This window comes from Sander lucioperca, chromosome 5, assembly GCF_008315115.2.
Source record: "Sander lucioperca isolate FBNREF2018 chromosome 5, SLUC_FBN_1.2, whole genome shotgun sequence".
Lineage (NCBI taxonomy): Eukaryota > Metazoa > Chordata > Actinopteri > Perciformes > Percidae > Sander > Sander lucioperca.
The window spans coordinates 28,355,903-28,378,727 of NC_050177.1; the positions used below are offsets into that span (position 1 = coordinate 28,355,903).

General features: G+C 42.8%; 1 protein-coding gene across 2 annotated transcripts in view; it reads left to right on the forward strand.

The window, feature by feature from the left end:
* pdgfd (platelet derived growth factor d) overlaps positions 1-22,825 on the forward strand; it is a 74,929-nt gene that overhangs the window by 42,334 nt on the left and 9,770 nt on the right. Inside the window, exons 4-5 of one of the 2 annotated variants that reach the window (XM_031297230.2) lie at positions 11,952-12,011; positions 15,881-16,094. In XM_031297230.2, coding sequence (XP_031153090.1) covers positions 11,952-12,011; positions 15,881-16,094 — 274 coding nt within the window. The remainder of the gene's footprint in view (positions 1-11,951; positions 12,012-15,880; positions 16,095-22,825) is intronic. The other variant, XM_036001646.1, reaches the window with a different exon arrangement.

Genomic DNA, 22,825 nt, shown 5'->3' on the forward strand with positions numbered 1-22,825 from the left:
AAAAAGGGCATATGGAACAAGATTTGCTAACAATATACAGAATGTCATCTTTATTTTAAAAACTGTATATTTTAACATAATACTAAATCCACAATACTGTACACCTCAAAATGAAATATGGAGCCTTCGATTACATTCACACAAATATATCCAAAAAATGCAACTGTTGTCCAAGCAAAATGTAATCTTACATACAGTATCCAAACTGTATATAGAAAGTGGAATATGAAATGTTACATAATACTAAATCCACAATACTGTATACCTCAAAATGAAATATAGAGCCTTACATAGAGAAGACTACATTCACACAATTACACGATAACGAGATATCAAACCATAAGTGCACCCTGAGCTGACTATCAGATTTCTGTAGCAGTGGGCTAGTAGGCTTTGAATCAGAAAGGGATTTGCAAAGGTATGCAGCATGTTTCAGATTATTTTCTCAAAATATAAGGATGTCCTTTATTAAGTCAAAATGTATAGACCACCAACCTACACCGTAGACTACAAATAACCTAAGCTAATTTCCCAAAGAAGTGACATGTTCTTTTAAGTGGGCTGCTGGTTGAGAGGCAGAAAGCAGACACACACACACACACACTTCTGTTAACCTACAGAGAACTACTGCTACACACACACACTTCTGTTAACCTACAGAGAACTACTGCTGCTGCACACACACACACACACACTTCTGTTAACCTACAGAGAACTACTGCTACACACACACACACACACACACACACACACACTTCTGTTAACCTACAGAGAACTACTGCTATACACACACACACACACACACACACACACACACACACACACTTCTGTTATCCTACAGAGAACTGCTGCTGTCTTCTCTTGTGTATCAGAGAATGAAACGGTGACGCCATAAGGCTATCACACGATGAGTAATTGTGGCCGCGGCAGTTCGTGCAGTTACCGTGAAGTGTGACTACTTCAAAGTTAGCTGCCTGCTGGCTGTTTTAATCCTGGAGGAGACTCGTTATGTAGCGGCAGCGGCTAGAGGCCTTTATAACAAACCAAATGTGCATGCATGCATTCTCATTCACTTCAAAAGCATACTTACCTGCACTTCAACTTTCTCTCGCTCTTGCTGGCCGCGCCGCCGACGGATGGCATGGACTCACTTGTATCTAAGTGGCGCACCTGGCAGGAAGCCTGGTCATCATGTGATATGAACATTTAGGTCGTTTTATCTAGCGAATTATTATTGTTAAATATTATTCTTAAACGGAACACTTGTGGGCCATCGTCAAAGAAAAAAGGTGAAAAAAAAATCTGGACAAAAAAAGGGCACTTTGGCCTTGAGGGGCAAAAGGGGCAGGTGCTCAAGCACCCATAGCCCCCCCCCCCCCCACCGCTCTGCACGTGCATGGTGGGTAGTCCTGAGAAGAAGTGCTGCTTAGTCAGGTGCAGTGGAAAAGTTTAGGTCATATTATCCAAGTTAGTTGCCAGAATCCCATTGCGAGTCATCCGACACATGTGCTTCTCATACAGACTGGAGACACAGAAATGACAGAAAATGAAACCAACAATACCTTTGTGTGTGTGTGTGTGTGTGTGTGTGTGTGTGTGTGTGTGAGAGATAATGCTTAATGATAAACAGAACAAACACTTTCAAGTATCATGTTATATCATCATTAGTGTGTTTTTGATTTGAGTGTTGTTGACATATCTATTTTAGAGGTTCTTGGTGGCACTACTTTATTTCAGTTTAGCAGTCCCTAAGTCCTCCAAAGTACCGAGCTGTGGGTTTGCGAACACCAAGCCAGCCTTTGTTGCTTCTGCTGGAATTACAGTGAAGATGTACATTTCCAATAATTTAATGACCCTGATATATTAACACAAATGTACTGCAGATTAAGACCGGAAGTGTCACAGTAAACTGCATTTTCCAGGCTTCAACTTGAAAATGAGCTAAGACTCAGACACAGATGAGACAGCATAAATGTGGCCGGTGTGATTTATCTACTAACTTGAATGTCCTCTGGCTGTAAGCGAGATAACCGGTCATGTGGAGTAAAAGTCAACAGGGAAATGCTCTTGCCTTCCTCCCCATCTCCTTCACACACTTAATCCTCAGATGCTCCACTGTCCAAACTGTACAAAATGGAGGTTGAAAAGGGTAGCTCCCTGGTGTCCCCTCCAGTAGACTGCAACTGTAAATAAGAATCTATTTCCTCACCACCGGTGAATATGGCGTCATTCCTGGAAATATTACTTTTAGCTTTTATAACAAATATTGCTTCAGAAAGTGTACTCAAAATTATGTTCAGAAACAATTCAGCCACAAAATGAGCTTATTTTAGCAACTTGACAAAACCCAAAAAAGTCTTTGTTTGTCCTGTGGACTACTTTTTATTTTTGAAGCAAGAGTTCCAGATGTAGCCACCACATTTTGCATGCCATTTCTTAACATTACATGAAATTAACAGAGGCTATTATAAGAAATCATATAATCCAAAATGTAGAAATACTATATTTTCATGTGATTTATACTGCTTTGTATAGCAAAACGAAAATCAGTTACAGTAATCTGTAAATTGTTAGGGTGCCCTCACACCTAGCCTGTTTTTGTGTGAATCAAACAAACTCTGGTTCTTGTGGTGTGAAAGCAAAGCAGACCAACCACAGGTTTGTGTGATAGAATACGCGATTTTAGCATGCGTTCAAAAAATAAACTACTATTGAATCCATCTGCTGACTGTAACCTGTCAAGAAAGTATATACACTATGTACATGATTATATTTGGTATCCCCTGCAATATTACAGTACAAGACGCCTTTTTTCGACATGTTCATCTGTTTTTGACAGCAGAGAAGATAAATAAGCAAAGTGCAGCATGCCTCACTGTCATTCACCTGAAATTGATTTTCCCACACATATGCAGGATGACTGATGAAAACTGATGAATGAATGAGTTACCAGTAGGGTTGGGTACCGAAACGCAGTGCCAATAGGGTACCGGTGCCGACGTAAACGGTAGTAACGAGACCGAATAAGAACGAAAATTTCGGTGCCTCATTTCGGTGCCTGACTTTACACTACACTCGACAGCAGGTAATGTTAGCCTACCTTTAGCTAGCAGCTGGATTAAACACGGTTAAAATGCTGACAGCTAACGTTAAACAGTGTAAAGTGTGACTGTATTTTACTGTAGAGGATTCCAACAGCGGGACTCTGCAGCGCAGCAGCTGCCGTTGTCGGAGTTAAACAACACAGACGGTGCATTCACTTAAAACAGGTAGCGTCGTGGTGCATTCAAAGTTATTGTAAAATACCCTTTTCACATCTGGTGGTTGTTTTTGTCATCCAACAGCAATTTACTGGTGAAATAAGTTATTGTTATAAGTTATAGTTATTACATTATTATAACATCTTTAATTTTGACCATATAGCCTTAGCAATGAACAAGCCATTATTTAATGTTGCCGACTGTTTAGTACCCTTCTTTATTTTCTTCTTTTTTTTTTAAACTTTATTAAAAAGTATCGGTTCAGGCACCGTTTAGACATCGGCACCGTTTTAAAAGTATCGCTTTAGCACCGGTATCGGAAAAAATCCAAACGATACCCAACCTTAGTTACCAGTAAGTCCTCTTGATTCGATTATTATTATAAAGCAGTGTGAACATTAAATGCATGAGAACTAAAAGGCCAAAATAAGTAAACCAAACTACAGTTGGAAATGTTTTTCATCAGTTTAAAACATCAACAATCTACTTTCTAATGAGTATCAACAAATATAAATTTGCAAAAAGCAAGTAATAATACAAACATTTCAAAAATAAGCAAGGGATAAGTAGGTTAAAGTTTGGTACTGTAGCTGGCAGGTGACTACAGCCTGGATGCTCAGAGAATTTTGGTCATCCCTCTACATCCATGGCTCAATCATTTTTCCGAACCTATTAAGTGGCCCAGATGTGCTTGATGAGGCATTTAACCTTAAAAGGAAATGAGACTAGGACTATGTAAACACGCATTTACTCACACACACACACACACACACACACACACACACACACACACACACACACACACACACTTCTGACCTCAATCACAGCTGGTTTGGGTTTGCGTTTATGTGTATGAGTACATTTATCCAAACTCCACATGTGAGAATCTGTTAAACTAAAACTTTGCACACCGACAGGCTTTGATGTCAACTTTGCAGACACACACTTACACAAACACACACACACACACACACACACACACACACACACACACACACACACACAAAGTGAGGGTACAGTGTATTTGATGTGTGGTTGAGACAGATTTACTGTTCCATATTGACTGAAGATAGTATTTAAGACTCTTCAAGGAGAGGGATTTGATTGCCAGTGAAATTGTATGTGTGTGTAAAAAGGGTGATGCCAGAGACAGCTTGTGTGTGTGTGTGTGTGTGTGTGTGTGTGTGTGTGTGTGTGTGTGTGTGTGTGTGTGTGTGTGTGTGTGTGTGTTTGCGTGCGTGTCTCGGAGAGAAAGAAAACAATAAAGAATGTGTGTATGTGTTCCAAATATGTCATGACGAGAGCTTATCATCTAAACGTGCTTTGACCAGAGTCGGATTGCTTCCACAAACACACAGAGAGGCATGCTGTGACCAGCTTCACCTGGAATTCTTTTAGGACTTTCCTGACATACTGACAGACCATCAGCTAGACAGGTACACACATCTTGCATAACCTTACATGTGAAACTCCACCCCATCTCCGACAAGCTGTGTTTGAAGGCAACTATTTGAATAGTAAATTAGTAAGAGCATTGGAGTGATACCGTAGATGTAATCCATTTGCCTTTAGCTGCACCCTTTAACCCTTTACATGTGGTATTCCTGCAGTTGCCTCCCCTCAACCATCACTTACAATAACTGTGAGCAAATGAAGAAATATACTAGGGCTGTCAAACGATAAATTTTTTTTAATCGTGATTAATCGCTGCATTTCTATAGTTAATCGCGATTAATCGCATATTTTATCACATGATTAAAATTCTATTTTGCATTTCAGAACTGTTTTTAAGTACATATTAACAATGGAAAGCAATTCTTACCAGTGTATCTTGATTGGGAATCAAATGAATGCAAAGAAAGTTGCTTTATGAACTTTACTTTAAGATTTGTATTTGTTATTATTTCTTTACTGTAAACAAAAGAAAAATGTGTGAATCTGTCATTATTGCACAATTCCTCCAAGTACCTAACTAAAAAACTAAAAATCCCTATCCTTACTAGAGTCAATATAGTGTTTAGTAACTCCTAAATAATTTTGATTACTCAGTGACGTCCAGTGATCACCGGTTAATGAGACAGCGTTTGCAGCACCTTGCAGCAGTTCCAGTTGGGCTGCTTTCTCCGTGTCATACAGGCTGTGTATGTGTGAAAACTACTGTCCCCCTCGACGGCAACGAGACAGGTCAGAACATGCCAACCGTAGTACGTCTTTAAGACCCAAGTCTTCTACGATGCTGACAGGTCTGCAGTTAGTTGCCACCCGTTTCGCAAGAGCTGTAGTAATTTTTTTGGATTTGGTTTCATCCACAGGTCGGCAAGTGGCACTCTCCAAAATACTGTTTTGCCTGAGTGGGTAGCATGCTAGTGGGTAGTATCAACCTGAGTCACGTTAATTAGCTCATAGGTGGTAGCTCAAGCTTGACGTGCTTCGGTGATATTTTAATTCGGCTTTACACAATGTGCATATGGCTTTCGACTTGTCTACTGAGCCGTCCTGGAGTTTTGGAAAATAAAAAGCACCATCCTGAACTGTGTTGCTGCTGTCTTTCTCCATCATGCCTGCTGTCTGCAACAGTAGGAAGTATCGCAGCTTGATGATAAGTAACGGTGCAGCAAAGGGTTAAAATAGTAGACTGTTAGGCACGGCGCGAAGCCGAATGAAGTGTAAAATAAATTAATAAATGCCGGCATGCGATTAATGCGATTAAAAAAAATGAACGCGTTATGCTCGGCCCTTAATCACATCGCGATTAACGTGTTAATGCTGACAGCCCTAAAATATACACAACATGAATATCATGTCTGAGAAAAAAAAGAAATAAACCAGGTGGCATAACCACTAAAGTGCAGTCGGCTATCCAACGCAGATACACTTTCAATACAGTTTCTGCAACAGAAGGAACTATAGTTACGTATTGTAACTTCAGATTCTATGAGTATAGGCATAGCCCTCTAAGAGCTGTTGCTATTGGGTTTATCCCTCGCGCATGCCTAGTTGTGAAGTTTTCTTTCGCACCCTTGTGCCATGCACGGGCCTCTCTTATCGTCATTAACAATCTCTCGTCTTCATAGAGAACCATAGTGCACACTGTGCATTCTCTCGTGAGGCGAACAGATCCACTTTTGCCCTCCCAACCTGTTCCACAGCATCTGAACAAGAGTGGGATTTAATTTCCGCTCGTTGTGAGAGGGACCCAACATTAGGTCTGCTGCGTGGTTTAGTAACCCTGGAGTGTATGCCGCTCTGATTAAGTACAGGTGTCTGTGTGACGACAACAGCAGGCTCCTGGCTATTTCTAATAGCCAGGCTGAGTGTACCCGCTGCTTTCTTGTTGTCTGTTCTTATCGACACGTCTACCTGACAGACTCAGAGCAAAGTGTTTCAGGACTTTTAGCACCGTGGCAGGCTCCAGGCAATGAGGAGAGATGGAGGATTTCCCCATCTCCCTCCCACAACCTGGGACTCGGACTTGCCCTGCCATCCAACGAGAGATGCGTCTGTGTCTGTTACGTGTGACGTCACCCTCCCAAGGGGAAACCCCCGATTATAGAGCATGGGGGCATGGGGGGTTTCAACTAGGCCAGGTTTGACTGTAGAGAGGAAGATATGGTCAGCATGTGCCTCTTGTGACGTGATGGGTCGAGGTGCAGGCAGCCGAACCATCTCTGAATTTTTCCTCATGTGCAATGTGTGTGTTTACTCATGTCCTAGAGGAGCCACTATGTGACTCGCGGGCATCAGCACCAGCAGACGCATCACTGACAGCGCCGATACCACCCTGTGAGGCGCAATGTATGACAGCGGAGAGTTTAATGCATTCAGCCTGGTTTTCATAGTGGCAGAGTTTATGTCCACACCAGATAAACTATGTACTACTACTACAACTACAACTACTATACTAAACTGTGAGGGGATCGGCAAACCCTACCAGTTTATGGCGAATTCAGTGTTTGTAGATGCTGCACAGCCTCTACTGCGTGGAGTGCAGCTCTCTGTGGGGGTGGCATAAGGATTAGGTCGTCTAACAGAACCATGATCCCCTCTGCGTAATGGCTGAAAAACCGCCTTGATACATTTGGAGGGCGTACGATGGGCCAGAGATTAGCAGAATGGCAGCCGGTTGTCTATTGAACTCCCAGAAAGGAGAAGCACAGGAATTTTCTGTTTGGGTATGACCGGAATGTGAACGTGCCCTCAGGTCGATGGAAGTGAAACAATGGCCGGGCACACTGCGACGCGTGTATGGCAGTCAAAATGTGGAACCAGGATGCACCCGTTGAACAAAGACAGGTCTAGCATCGGTCTCATCCCTCCCATTTGCTCCCTGAAAAAACGTCGTTCTCCTCCTCTGGAGGGATGCAAGAGATTAGGCTATAGCATCTTTTTCCAGCAGCTCCACCAGCTCTGACGTCAGAGCCATTATCTGAACTTGAGATAGCATGATAGTTTTTACCACGCCGGTAAGAACCGCGGGAGGGCTGGCAAATTGAAGCGTATAGCCATTTGTGATTAGCTTCAACATCCATGTGTTCATCATGGGTAACATGCTTTTCCACACAGCACAGCGTTCCGAGAGCGGGCACGTGCATGTCTGTGTGTTGTCTGTTTACATAGCAGTGAGTATCGTGCCCTCCCCGCCGCTGTGTGAAGCAATTTGTTCGTTTCTCACAAGCCGTGGTAGGCACACAGTGTGGCTTGACATCGCCTGCGTTACTGCATGTGAGCGTGGCGGCGAGCCTGTCTGTGTGTGTGAGGGGAATGTGTGTCTCAGTGGCCACAAGATGCTCAGAAGGGACAAAAGTGGACTGACAGAGGAAACTGCTCTTTAGGTTGTTTCCAACTCTCAGCTGGAGTGAGACATGCGTTCCCGGCACCCCATCACTGTCACTGCCGCCGCTGTTTGCGAGGCGGCTCAGGGGTGGATCATGGTCCACCTGATCCCCGCCTACAGGCAGAAACTACAGCTCTGCAAACCTGTAGCGAGGACATCAAGGAAGTGGACTAGTGAGGCTGTGGAGGATCTCCAGTCGTGTTTGGATTCTACTGACTGGGATGTGTTCAGGACTGCTACCAACAGTCTGGATGAGTACACAGAGGCTGTGACGTCATACATCAGCTTCTGTGAGGACTGCTGTGTTCCATCAAGCACCAGGGTGAGTTACAACAATGACAAACCCTGGTTCACAGCCAAACTCAGAAGGTTAAGGCTGGCTAAGGAAGACTCGTTCAGGAGTGGGGACAAAGACAGATTTAAAGAGTCGAAGTACAAGTTTAACAAGGCAGTGAAGGAGGCTAAACGACGGTACTCTGAGAAGCTCCAACGCCAGTTCTCAGCTAACGACTCTGCGACTGTCTGGAAAGGACTTAGGCAGATCACCAACTACAAGCCTAAAACCCCCCACTCCTTCAATGACCGACACCTAGCCAACGACCTGAACGAGTACTACTGTCGATTTGAGGACAAGACAAAAGACAAAAGGACAGTCCTGACACCATTCCCCACGACACCTCCCTACAGCTACAGCCACTGTGCATCACCTCCACCTCCCCCACCTCAGCAGGGTCCTGGGCCCCCCCACCAATGCCCTCCTTAAAGGTCCCCTCCACCTCCACCCCCCCTCCCACCTCAGTGACGACTCTCTCCATTCACGAGAGGGACGTCAACAGACTCTTTAGGAGACAGAATCCCAGGAAAGCTGCTGGACCGGATGCTGTCTCCCCATCCAGCTTGAAGCACTGCGCTGACCAGCTGTCTCCAGTGTTCACAGACATTTTTAACACCTCACTGGAGACATGTCACGTGCCAGCCTGCTTCAAGACCTCAACCATAATCCCTGTCCCCAAGAAGCCAAGGACCACAGGACTTAATGACTTCAGACCCGTCGCCCTGACCTCTGTGGTTATGAAGTCCTTTGAGCGCCTTGTGCTTTCACACCTCAAAGCCGTCACCGACCCCCTCCTGGACCCCCTGCAGTTTGCCTACAGAGCCAATAGGTCTGTAGACGATGCAGTCAATTTGGCCCTCCACTACATCCTCCGGCACCTGGACTCCACAGGAACCTACGCCAGGATCCTGTTTGTGGACTTCAGCTCTGCCTTCAACACCATCATCCCGGCTCTGCTTCAGGAGAAGCTCTCCCAGCTTGGTGTGCCTGACTCCACCTGCAGGTGGATCACTGACTTCCTGTCTGACAGGATGCAGCATGTGAAGCTGGGGAAACACGTCTCCGACTCACAGGCCATCAGCACCGGATCCCCCCAGGGCTGTGTTCTTTCTCCTCTGCTCTCCTCCCTGTACACCAACAGCTGCACCTCCAGTCACCAGTCCGTCAAGCTTCTGAAGTTTGCGGACGACACCTCCCTCATCGGACTCATCTCTGATGGAGACGAGTCCGCCTACAGGTGGGAGGCTGACCACCTGGTGACCTGGTGCAAGCAAAACAACCTAGAGCTCAACGCTCTAAAGACAGTGGAGATGGTTGTGGACTTCAGAAAGAACCCAGCCTCACCTGCCCCCATCACCCTCTGCGGCTCCACAATTGACACTGTGGAGTCTTTCCGCTTCCTGGGAACTACCATCTCCCAGGACCTCAAGTGGGAGCTGAACATCAGCTCCCTCGTCAAGAAAGCACAACAGAGGATGTACTTCCTGCGGCAGCTGAAGAAATTCAACCTGCCAAAGACAATGATGGTGCACTTCTACACAGCCATCATTGAGTCCATCCTCACATCCTCCATCACCATCTGGTACAAGGACAAGGGCAGGCTGCAGCGTGTCATTCGGTCAGCTGAGAAGGTGATTGGCTGCAATCTGCCGCCGCTCCAGGACCTATACGCCACCAGGACTCTGAAGCGTGCTGGAAAGATTGTGGCTGACCCCTCCCACCCCGGACACAAGCTCTTTGAGACACTCCCCTCTGGCAGGAGGCTGAGGTCCATCAGGACCAAAACCTCACGCCACATAAACAGTTTTTTCCCCTCCGCCACTAGCCTTATTAACAAGGCCCGGAATCCATCCTGACTCTCTCCACACCCCACTGTAAATACTCTGTACCTACTGTACCTACTCTGTACCTACTCTGTACCTACTCTGTACCTACTCTGCTGTAGCGTTCCTTTTTACTACTGTTTAACTTATTTTACTATTTATTTAATTTAATTTTATCGTTATTAATACATACTGTGTGTATATGTTTATACTTATATTGTTTATATTCTTTTTATCCTTCTTATATTTGTATGTGTGACATGCTCCAACAACACCATGACAAATTCCTCGTATGTGCAACGTACTTGGCAATAAAGCCCTTTCTGATTCTGATTCTGATTGGACCAGGTGGGTGCTGCCCACAGGGCCTTATGGCCACATCGGTTTGATGTTTGGCGGGGGATACCGCCGCGGTGGAGGAGGGCGGCACGGTGGAGCGCCATCTCCTTAAGCTGACATCTTGGTGCCGCTGTTGTGGCCGAGGCGCCGCTCTCCAGGAGGTGTGTTTCCGCATCCCCTCCATTACCTATAGTTCGTGGCTGTCCAAGCTGCGGTCCAAACAACCCACCAGGGGCAATGGGACCGTCCAAGAGCACATGTCTGCTATTGGCTGGGAGTTGTGACCTGTGCAGGCAGATGTTCCGCTGTGACATGTGCAGCCAGATGTCGATATAACTCCGGGGGACAGCCAAAGGCTTAGCGGTCATGGCGGAGACAGCAGAGCGATGTTGTTCTGCGCCGCGGTCACCTAGGCGGCACACGTGTGCACGGTCAGTGAAGCGAGCATGGACCTGCCGCAGTGGCGGGACCGCTGGGAACCTTGGACCCTGGTGAATGGTGCATAGCGAGACATTAGTGCCGTCCGTCTCCCGAGTTCGGAGAATGTTTACTCAGCATTCACACAGGTCGAAAACAAAAACCTTAGTGGTTGGCAGGGATCCTGCCCGATGCGGAGGAGAAAGCCGCTGATGCGGGGCTCCGTAATCCTCTTCTGTTTCGTGCTCCAGTTCTCCAACGGGGAGGAGGGAGAGCCGGTGCTGGCTAGAGAACCATCTCTGGGGGGATCAAAGTCAGCAGGCTCTTGCCCGCCAAAGAGATTCCCTTCCGGGATGTCTGGGTGTCACCGCTGTTGGTATCCTTAACTTACCTGACTGTCCGCCTGGCTGCCATCGTCTGCCGCTTCAGTTCCTCCGTCAGTAAGCGGGCACAGAACTCCTGGCGGCCGGCGGGGTGCCAGCCCGGCGAAACGGGCCAAGGCACGCCTTGCAGCTCGGGCAGAGATCTGGCAGCAGGATGTAGCCGGTCCGTCAATCGGTACACAAGCGGACACCGCTGTTCTTCGAAGTCTTCAAACTGCTTGTCGCTGAAGAAAAATAGGGAGCAGATCTCTGGTCTCGCAGCGGACTGCGGACGTAAGAGAGGCGTGTGCAGGGCACAAGGGTGCGAAAGAAATTTTCACGACTGTGCATGCGTGAGGGGTAAACCCAATAGCAACAGCTCTTAGAGGGTGAAGCCTATACGAAATAGAACCGTTGCATACCCACAGACCCACCAAACAGGTATCACCACTCCCTGACACAAGATCACAATTCCAACAAAGCAATAATCATTATTTTTCTTCTCTTCTTTACGGACTCTCGTCCATTGTCTGCTCATTTGATCAACTGATGATTGGTTATTTCTGCTGTCCATTCCTGCAGTTTGACTGTCCTCTGCCTGCATCCATCACCAACTGGGAGGCTGTCACTATTCCAATGTTGGTGAGTCATGCACACACATGCACACTTTAAGAATTTAAGAATAGTTCAAATCCAAGAATTAAAATGTAATAGGCATGCTTGACCTCAGTTATAATTAGAGATATTTTTTGGCAGAAAGCATTCACACATTAACCATTGAATGGAAGAATGAATAGATGTGTATTTAATAGTTTTGTAAAAAAATTTAAATAAATGTACAGCTAGGGAAATGTCATCACCATCATCAGTTTTATACAATATTTTCAAACTAATGCTTTAATTCTCTTGTTTCAAACTGTTAATAACTTTTTTTTGCAGATACTGTTTATTGCACAGAAAATATGATATTCCAATACAGCCTACCTGCCTTCCAACCCTGTCATCTGACACCAAATATATGTTTTCTTAAACACAACGGAGAACAATGGCTACACCAATTACTGTAATATGACATATGGTCCATTTGCATAGGCTAACATACACCCACACACAGAATACATGCATGCATGTATGTACTTATTTCTTTCCAAAGTTTTTTTTATAAGTACATTGGTGTAATTTGTGTGCACGAGTGTTGGGGTTCAGTGACATATGTGCCCATAATAATTAGTGTGCATTGGGCAGTGTGGCAGTTGTTCTGCATGGATTGATAATGGTTACGTGTGTGGGTGTATGTTTTTTCTTATTTTTTTTTAAGACAATTTTTGGGCATTTTTAATGACAGGACAGTTGAAGAAATGAAAGGGGAGAGAGAGGGGGGAATGACATGCAGCAAAGGGCCGCAGGTCGGAGTCAAACCCGGGCCCGCTGCGTCGAGGAGCAAACCTCCACACATGGGCGCCCGCTCCACCAACCAAGCCATCCGGGTGCCCGGTGTATGTTTTTTGTGTGTATCTATGGATATGTCACTGCCAGTGCAGATGGCATGTACATGTGCATCTTGTTGGCCTACTCCACTTTATATTCAAATGGGGCTCTGAAAAACATCTACTCTGTGGGTTTTCCCAGTGATTTGTAGTTGTTTACATTAAGATCATGTTGGCACATTAATGAGAAAATACAAAGTGTGATACATTAATTATATTTATTTTTAGCTCTCAACCTCTAATTGGCTTTAAAACTAACTCTAAATGAAAGCAAAATACATTTTAAATAGGGCTGTCAAACAATTAAATTTTCTTAATCGCAATTAATCGTTGAATTTCTATAGTTAATCGCGATTAATCGCATGTTTTATCACATGATTAAAATTCTATTATTTTGCATTTCAGAACTGTTTTTAAGTACATATTAACAATGGAAAGCAATTATTACCAGTGTATCTTGATTGGGAATCAAATGAATGCAAAGAAAGTGACTTTATGAACTTGATTTTAAGATTTGTATTTGTTTATTATATATTTAATCTAGTCACACATTTGAATCTAGAGTCAATATTAGGGTTGGGTATTGTTTGGTTTGGATACCGGTGCTAAAGCGGTACTTTTAAAACGATACCAGTGCCTTAACGGTGCCTGAACTGATACTTTTTAAGAAAGTTAAAAAAAAGAAGGGTACTAAACAGTTGGCAACATTAAAGAACGGCTTGTTTATTGCTAAGGCCATATCGTCAAAATTAAATGTTTAATAATAATGTAATCACTATAACAATAACTTATTTCACTAGTAAATAGCTTTATGCTCGGCCCTTAATCACATTGCGATTAACGCGTTAATGCTGACAGCCCTAATTTTAAATAATTTATAGTGAAAGTAAAGATGACGATATGTAGTTATTTGAAAAGTAATCGAATGGAGCTTTTGACTTTTGTCATGTCAAAAGCTGTCTGAAATGTTCAATGCTTACAAAGAAAACCAATGTTTCCTCAGCTGCAGAAGTACTCCTTCTATCGCTGTGCATAAAGCTATTGCTTCCAAATTTTGTAAAAAATAAATAAATAATAAAACACTGCAAAAATCCTTGTGACGTGTTTCCTGGCTCTCCAGTAACCCTTTAAATGGGATTGTATTATAGTTCTGTGTTGCATAATAATTAGTGCTGTCAGTTAAACGTGTTATTAACGGCGTTAACGCCGATTTGTTTATTGCGAGATTAACGTTCTTTTTGGCCTAGCAAACTTTGTAGTTTTTTTCACATGCTGTTGCAACAACTAGTAACACTAGAAAAACTACAACACCACACCGGATCTAGCTAGACTGGAAACTGGCCAGAGTAGTAGGCTAACGTTACGTTTTGAGTGGATGGCGAGCGCGAGACGCCGAAATGGATGCCAATAAGATTCTGAATGGAAAGTTTACTTTTAAAAAGTTGCCAAGTGGTTCCATTGACAAGACCAAAGTGATCTGTGTGTTTTGTCGTTGTGAACGGAGCTATCATCGCAGCACGTCCAGTCTGAAATACCACTTGATGGCCAAGCAAACAGCTGATGTGACAATGGATGACTTCAGACAGAAGCACATGGATACTAGAGCTGTCAATCTTCCTCTATAATACCATTTGAATTCCATTTGATATTTTTTTTAATATTCGAATAATATTTGAATATTTAATGGTCAATTGCAGCCTGTAAAATAATATGTACTACACTACTCAGGCATATGCATTGTCGATGGCATTACAAGCATGTGGTTGTTGTTACACGTTCCGTACACTAGAGGGGCTTCCAACATTAGCCTGGCCTTGAAGGGACCTGCACGCAACTTTGTTTACATTCATTTTCCACCACGAGCACACAGCGACAAACCCAAATCAACAGAGAACTCTGTAATGAAACATTATCAACAAGTGCAGTGAAGCAGCTCTGTTGTAAAGGCTAACAGTGCTCGGTTAGCACAATGACATCATGTTAGAAAGCACAGCCGAAACGTTTTGTCATAAACTAGCTAGGTAAGTAACAAATGATGCTAACAGCATTAATAACTAAGCCAAACGTGGCAGTCACTACTATTTTAGTGATTTATACGCAACCTGTTTCTTGCAGATTGTCACGTTACTGAGAATACAGCTAACATTACCTTTAGCTGTCTTCATGAAGCTCCCAGCTACGCTTACGTTACTGTACCTCGCGACGCAGTTAGAAAACAAGAACGAGCTAACTAATGTTAACATAAGCACTTTGGCTCGGTGGAAGTCGATTTTAAAGTCATGTTAAAACTATTTCCCGTCCTTCTTACGATTTCCAGCCGCAGCCTGTCACTCCCCTGTGTACTAATGTTACTCGGTACGTAACGTTAGCTCCGTAATGTTGTACTAACGTTACTCGGTACGTAACGCTAGCTCCGTAATGTTGTACTAACGTTATCTTAGACCTCACAATGCCTTGTGTTTCTCACTCCCGCTAAGTTATTGTTCATAAGACGTGACATGAGCGACACATGCGGGTAGGCCAAGGCGAGAAGAGGGAGATTAGCTAATGTTAGCCAACATATTTATAAAAAAAAGTCACATTCGAATAGTAATTTCAGCATTTGAATAGTATTGATTTTTCTACTATTCGAATTATATTTGAATTTCGGCATTCGTTCCAACAGCCCTAATGGATACACATTTGCACAAAGCAAGCCGATCCACTTTTCCATGTTGAAAAAATAATGGGACAAAAAGAAATCAAGGGACATTTAGAATAGATAAAAATGTGCGATTAATTGCGAGTTAACTATGACATTAGTGCGATTAATCTCGATTAAATATTTTAATCGTTTGACAGCACTAATAATAATTGGTGGAAAAAATAATAAAGGGACCCACAAAAGGTTTTGGCGCATAGCTACCTGGGATCTCCTAATGTGCTGTAGGTGAACATGTTATAAATGAACAATTGCTGAAGTTAGAATAGGCTCAAATGAATAATAGAATTCTTAATTTTGTCTTTACCTTTGGCTCTTTGCAGGACATTGGTGCAGAGCACATGCCAAAGGCAGTCACAGAGGTTCCTTTCTCATTAGAGGATTTGGACCGGACCATAGCTGCCTTTGACACTGTGGAACAGCTGTTCAGATCCCTGAGCCCAGACACCTGGAGACAGGACCTGGACAGCATCTACACTCAAACACATATACATTATAGATCCAGGGCCTATCATCTGGCAAGCAGACATAATAAAGGTAAGCTATACTTTATATCTTTGTGTTTAAAGCCATTCATGAAACTGTCCAACATGGACAACATATGTACATAGATTGCAGAACACTAAACCCAAACATATGTCCCTGCATGACTGGGATTTGAGTATAACGTTAATCACTTTCATTTGGTCTTAATATAACTGCGGCAAGTGGCAAGTGGTGAACATTACAATAGTTTTACAATACTAAACTTAAAACTAAGACTATGAGTAGATATGATGAAGAGACGGTATTTGCTATTCATTGGATTCTATCGAACTATAAACGGAGAGTAAAACATTAAAGAAAGTGCCAGTTTTGCAGCAAAGTAGCCCTACTGTCTGTGTGTGTGTCTGTAATAAAACAATGACCTACAAGTGTCAAAAAGTTGTGTAGAGCTGCAGAGTTGGTAGTTGATCAATCAGAAGTTTGACAGTACTTGCAACCCTTCGTAAATTGTTTATGGGGCTTTAAAATTCAAATGAAGATGTTTCTAGAAATACAAAATATTTTATATCAGCCTTAACTACAGGGAGAAAATTGTGTAGCCATAAAAATATCATTTTGGTTTTAATATTCCACTTAATGTAAAGTCATATGGATCAAGCAGATACTGTACATTTCTGTACAGTGTTATGCTCTGTGGATATTGGAATAGGTCTCAGAATAATATTTAAGTATAAATACGAGAAGACTTTTAAATGAGGCCAGTGGACTGGTAGTGACATGTTAAGTTTGTCAGGTTGATGCAGGAAGATAAGAGCGGTGATGTTCTCATCCCATTTTATAGTGCTGCTGGTGGTGGTGATCCTCAACAACTCATTGAGGATCTGTTGAGCTGCGTTCACAGTATTTCGCTGCAGACTGGTGCAGTTGTTGGTAGCTGGTGTAATAGAGGGGAGGATAGAGCATGCTATCTTGTGCTGACCATTCTCACATATTGTGCCATTTATAAAACTCAGAGGTACAGCATTGCAGAGCACAAAGTCTATGTCTCGTAATTTGAAGGAAATTATTAGTCAGGGCTGTGATGGAATCATATTGCTGCCTTATGATGAAATGTAGCATGGGTGACAGCCAATTAAAACATGTGAATGAAGTGTTGCATATTCAGTGGTTGACTGTATCTCAACATTTTGGTATGTAGGAAGGAATATATAAAGGTAGAAGAAACATCTGTGTTCTTTACTCCCCTAAGCTGAACATACAGTGGGGAGAACAAGTATTTGATACACTGCCGATTTTGCATGTTTTCCTACTTACAAAGCATGTAGAGGTCTGTAATTTTTATCTTAGGTACACTTCAACTGTGAGAGACAAAATCTAAAACAAAAATCCAGAAAATCACATTGTATGATTTTTAAATAATTAATTTGCATTTTATTGCAGACATAAGTATGTGATCACCTACCAACCAGTAAGAATTCCGGCTCTCACAGACCTGTTAGTTTTTCTTTAAGAAGCCCTCCTGTTCTCCACTCATTACCTGTATTAACTGCACCTGTTTGAACTCGGTACCTGTATAAAAGACACCTGTCCACACACTCAATCAAACAGACTCCAACTTCTCCACAATGACCAAGACCAGAGAGCTGTGTAAGGACATCAGGGATGAAATTGTAGACCTGCACAATGCTGGGATGGGCTACAGGACAATAGGCAAGCAGCTTGGTAAGAAGGCTGTTGCCTTCTTACCAAGCTGTTGGCTCAATTATTAGAAAATGGAAGAAGTTCAAGATGACGGTCAATCTCCCTCGGTCTGGGGCTCCATGCAATATCTCACCTCGTGGGGCATCGATGATCATGAGGAAGGTGAGGGATCAGCCCAGAACTACACGGCAGGACCTGGTCAATGACCTGAAGAGAGCTGGGACCACAGTCTCAAAGAAAACCATTAGTAACACACTACGCCGTCATGGATTAAAATCCTGCAGCGCACACAAGGTCCCCCTGCTCAAGCCAGCGCATGTCCAGGCCCGTCTGAAGTTTGCCAGTGACCATCTGGATGATCCAGAGGAGGAATGGGAGAAGGTCATGTGGTCTGATGAGACAAAAATAGAGCTTTTTGGTCTAAACTCCACTCGCCGTGTTTGGAGGAAGAAGAAGGATGAGTACAACCCCAAGAACACCATCCCAACCGTGAAGCATGGAGGCGGAAACATCATTCTTTGGGGATGATTTTCTGCAAAGGGGACAGGACGACTGCACCGTATTGAGGGGAGGATGGATCTGGCCATGTATTGCAAGATCTTGGACAACAACCTCCTTCCCTCAGTAAGAGCATTGAAGATGGGTCGTGGCTGGGTCTTCCAGCATTACAACGACCCGAAACACACAGCCAGGGCAACTAAGGAGTGGCTCCGTAAGAAGCATCACAAGGTCCTGGAGTGGCCTAGCCAGTCTCCAGACCTGAACCAAATAGAAAATCTTTGGAGGGAGCTGAAAGTCCGTATTGCCCAGCGACAGCCCTGAAACCTGAAGGATCTGGAGAAGGTCTCTATGGAGGAGTGGGCCAAAATCCCTGCTGCAGTGTGTGCAAACCTGGTCAAGAACTACAGGAAACGTATGATCTCTGTAATTGCAAACAAAGGTTTCTGTACCAAATATTAGGTTCTGCTTTTCTGATGTATCAAATACTTTTGTCATGCAATAAAATGCAAATTAATTACTTAAAAATCATACAATGTGATTTTCTGGATTTTTGTTTTAGATTCCGTCACTCACAGTTGAAGAGTACCTATGATAAAAATTACAGACTTCTACATGCTTTGTAAGTGGGAAAACCTGCAAAATCAGCAGTGTATCAAATACTTGTTCTCCCCACTGTAGAAAAGGAAAATAAATAGTATTAAAATAACATTCTGATGAATTTGGGTGTAAAAGTACATTTTGAACTTGAAAGACGCATACATAATATACAATGTAATGCACAAATATAAAAGATCATTAGTAAAAGGAAAAAAATGAGAAACCAGCTCATATTATGATCCAACAACATACTGTAGCCTAAAGTAGTTGTTGCATCATCAAATGAGCAGTTTGCCCTTCAGTGGGTCTAAAAATGAGTCAGTGACAGATGTAAGGTGACATAGGACCAGCGGTTCAAGGCAAGTTTTTCCTGTGAAGTCAGCGCCAATGACCTGGAGTCACTGAGGCAATAGATTTTGTTCTTAAAATGCACAGAGACAGCGGATTTCTTGGCACGAATACACTTATTAAACACACACACAATGGGAGAGTGTGTGTGTCTACAGTATAGAAGCATTCAAGCTTGCAACGAAACAGAGTGCTTTCAATGCAGTCTCTCTCACCTGTGCCTCCGTATCTCTCTCCTGCACCCTTTTGGCCTTTCTACCCAAGGGCTCTCCTGTTCCTTAGTAAACATTTGTGCTTGACAGCAAATCTATCTCTATTTATCAGTGCATCTGTGTGCTTGGCTGGCAATAGCAGGCTCCATATATGAAGAGTTTGCACGTCTTGCAGCACTAAAGGGGGCATAGGTACTGCAGGTCTTTGATACACTGTACAGGCATATAGCTCTCTCTAATTGGAAATTCAACCTGTGCAGCAGAGCAGAAATCTGCCACAGTCAGCAGCTTGGCTTTGTTTTCATTAAGACACACCTACTCCGTAGCTCACACCCACCTTTGTTACCATGAAGGATGGTAAGCCCTATATCAAAATATTAATTGGGACACTTTTAAGTCTAAGTAACTCACATAAAATAGGTTAACCTAAAAACATAATAAAACAAATCCCGGTCCAGAACTTTACACCTGTCATGACTCTTGACATCCTCACAATTCTGTCATCAACTCTAAAACCGTCCTTTTATCATTGCAAGCATAATTCTTTGTCAAAAAAATACATGTAAATAAGAAACCATTAAGAAAATGCTGCATATACAGCAGCATGATATACATCATTCTGACAGTTAACATAAGCTATACTCAGCAAAAAAAGAAACATCCTGTCACTTTCAACTGCTTTTACATTTTAAGCAAACTTAACATATGCAAATATTTGCATGAACATATTTAATAATTAAAACAAACTAAACAATTTTCACAGACATGTGACTAACAGAAATGGAATAATGTGTCCCTAAACAAAAGGGGGGGGGGGGTATGGCCACCAGCTGCATTAAGTACTGCAGTGCATCTCCTCCTCATGTACTGCACCAGACTGGCCAGTTTTTGCGGTTGTTGTTGCCATCCTGTACCTGCCCCGCAGGTGTGATATTCGGATGTACCGATCCTATGCAGGTGTTGTTACACGTGGTCTGCCACTGCGAGGATAATCAGCTGTGCTTCCTGTCTCCCTGTAGCGCTGTCTTAGGCGTCTCACAGTAGGGACATTGCAATGTATTGCCCTGGCCACATCTGCTGTCCTCATGCCTAACAATGACATGCCTAACATAACACCATGCCTAAGGCACGTTCACTCAGATTAGCAGGGACCCTGGGCGTCTTTTTTTTGATGTTTTTCAGAGTCAGTGGAAGGGTCTCTTTACTTTCCTAATTTTCTTTTAACTGTGACCTCAATTGCCTACCACCTGCAAGCTGTTACTGTCTTTTCGACCGTTCAACAGGTGCATGTTCATTAATTGTTTATGGTTCATTGAACAAGCATGGAAAACATTGTTTAAACCCTTTACAATGAAGATCTCTAAAGTTATTTTGATTTTTACAAAAGTATCTTTAAAATAAAGTGTCCTGAAAAAAAGTTTCTTTTTTTGCTGAGTTTATGTCCTAAAGAAAAACATGCATTGCAGTTCTATTCCACATTTTTCATTCATATTATACAAAGCCTATGAGTTTGTTATTGTTGTTGTTACACATACAATGCTTTTCAAAAATAGTGATTTCTGCCTTTGATGTGTATATTTAAGTCTACAGATGAGAAACAAAAAAAGTGTAAAGGAGGTGCAGAATAGCACACTATATTCTACCTGTAAATTGAGTAGGAAATAGTAATTATTTGGGGTTTCTCACATTTTTTCACAATTGTGCATTATGCATCCACTCATCCAAAATACACCAATACATTTCCTGATTTTGTTTAAACATGCCACAGACATGCTTTTTGAATCAGTTGCCCTCATTTAAACCTGTTAATAATCACACAAATGCAGACGTAATCCACTTTTCATTTAGACTGTGTAGCGGATGTGCTCAGAGCAACTCTCTCTAAGACAGAATGCAGGGATTTGAGAGAAGCACGTAAACACAAATATAAAAAACGCCTCACACACAGAAGCATGCACATACAGTAGCCTACATTTTCTGCATTTCTATTTGCCTTTTATAACCAATCTTATTTTTGTCATCTTGCCATGCAACTGAAATAACCTGAAATAAAACATAGGTAAACATGGATAATTTTACCACTTAGATGGAACCACAATCAATGTTCTATCTTCAACTGTACCTTCATCTCCATCTCTCTCTATATTACAAAAGCAAATGATTTTATCGCCTGCTCTTCTCTCTATAGTAGTAGTTCATTTGGCTTCCCATATTGTGTATCATGAACAGAAACCCCCACAGCACAGATTTCTTTTGTGAACAATTGCTCATTGATTATAAATGCTATTAAGCTTCCTTTGACCTCACTGCAAATCCATTTGGTTTCTCTCTCTCACACACAGTATTGCATAGAGCCATACACTCTTCTATTCTGATGAATATGAAATTTCTGAATGGAGAACGTCCACTATCACTGCCTAAAGGACAAGCTCTACTACCCACTACTCTGTTTGAGTGTAGTGTTTTTTTGCCTCTTTCTGCTGGACAGAGGACAGTCACATTCAGACATAAGTGAACACATCAGCAATTTCTTCTTGCCATGTTGCTTTTACTGAGAGGTTTCAGTCTCCCTCTTCTAAAGTGATTTCTACAGGTAGTGAAGCGACAGACAATATCCCAGTGGGTGCTTCCCATGGTGCTCAAGGCTGTCTCTTCTGAACCTTAGGAGACCATTAAGGGAATGTCCTGGGGTCGCATTTATAAAACTGTGCGTAGGAACCTTACTATAAGTGTACGTACGCCCAAAAGCCCAAAATGGCGTACGCCAAAAAAAGTAAGATTTATAAAACCGTGTGTACGCACACCTGTAAGCAATGTTCCCTTTATAAATCAGAGATTACCTACAAGTGTGCGTATGTGGATCAGCCTCTTATCCCGACCTGTACACGACCATTTTTAACCATAAATAGTCAATGCAAAGCACCTCGTGAATGCTGATCAGTATATGAATGACACTGGCAGTTGTTACACCTAATCATGATGACTGGCGGACAAAAAGCAAAAACTTCTCAGACATTCAGGAATTGCTGCAAATTGAATTATAATTTCGGCCTGTTCTTGCGCAGTGTAGGGAAACCTGATCTATAACTACATGTATTAATAATACGTCCAAAACGGCAGGCATTACAACACTCGGGGACAGCTTCGATATACCATACCTATATAATAAGATTTAACAGAACTTTATATTATATCCAAACAAGCCTCAGTGATAAAGTTGAAGATTATATATAATATTTATATAAAAAAACACTTAGCTGTCTGACATTTCCCTCTGGAAACAGCCGGTTGCCCTCAGAGTGGCGAGGACCTGTAGCCTATTTGGACCAGGATGGCACGGTTCCGGCGCGTTGCCCTCTCTACTGGACCCAATTCAGTACATAGATCCAAGAGCACAGCTTTAGGGAATCTAAATCGGCATAT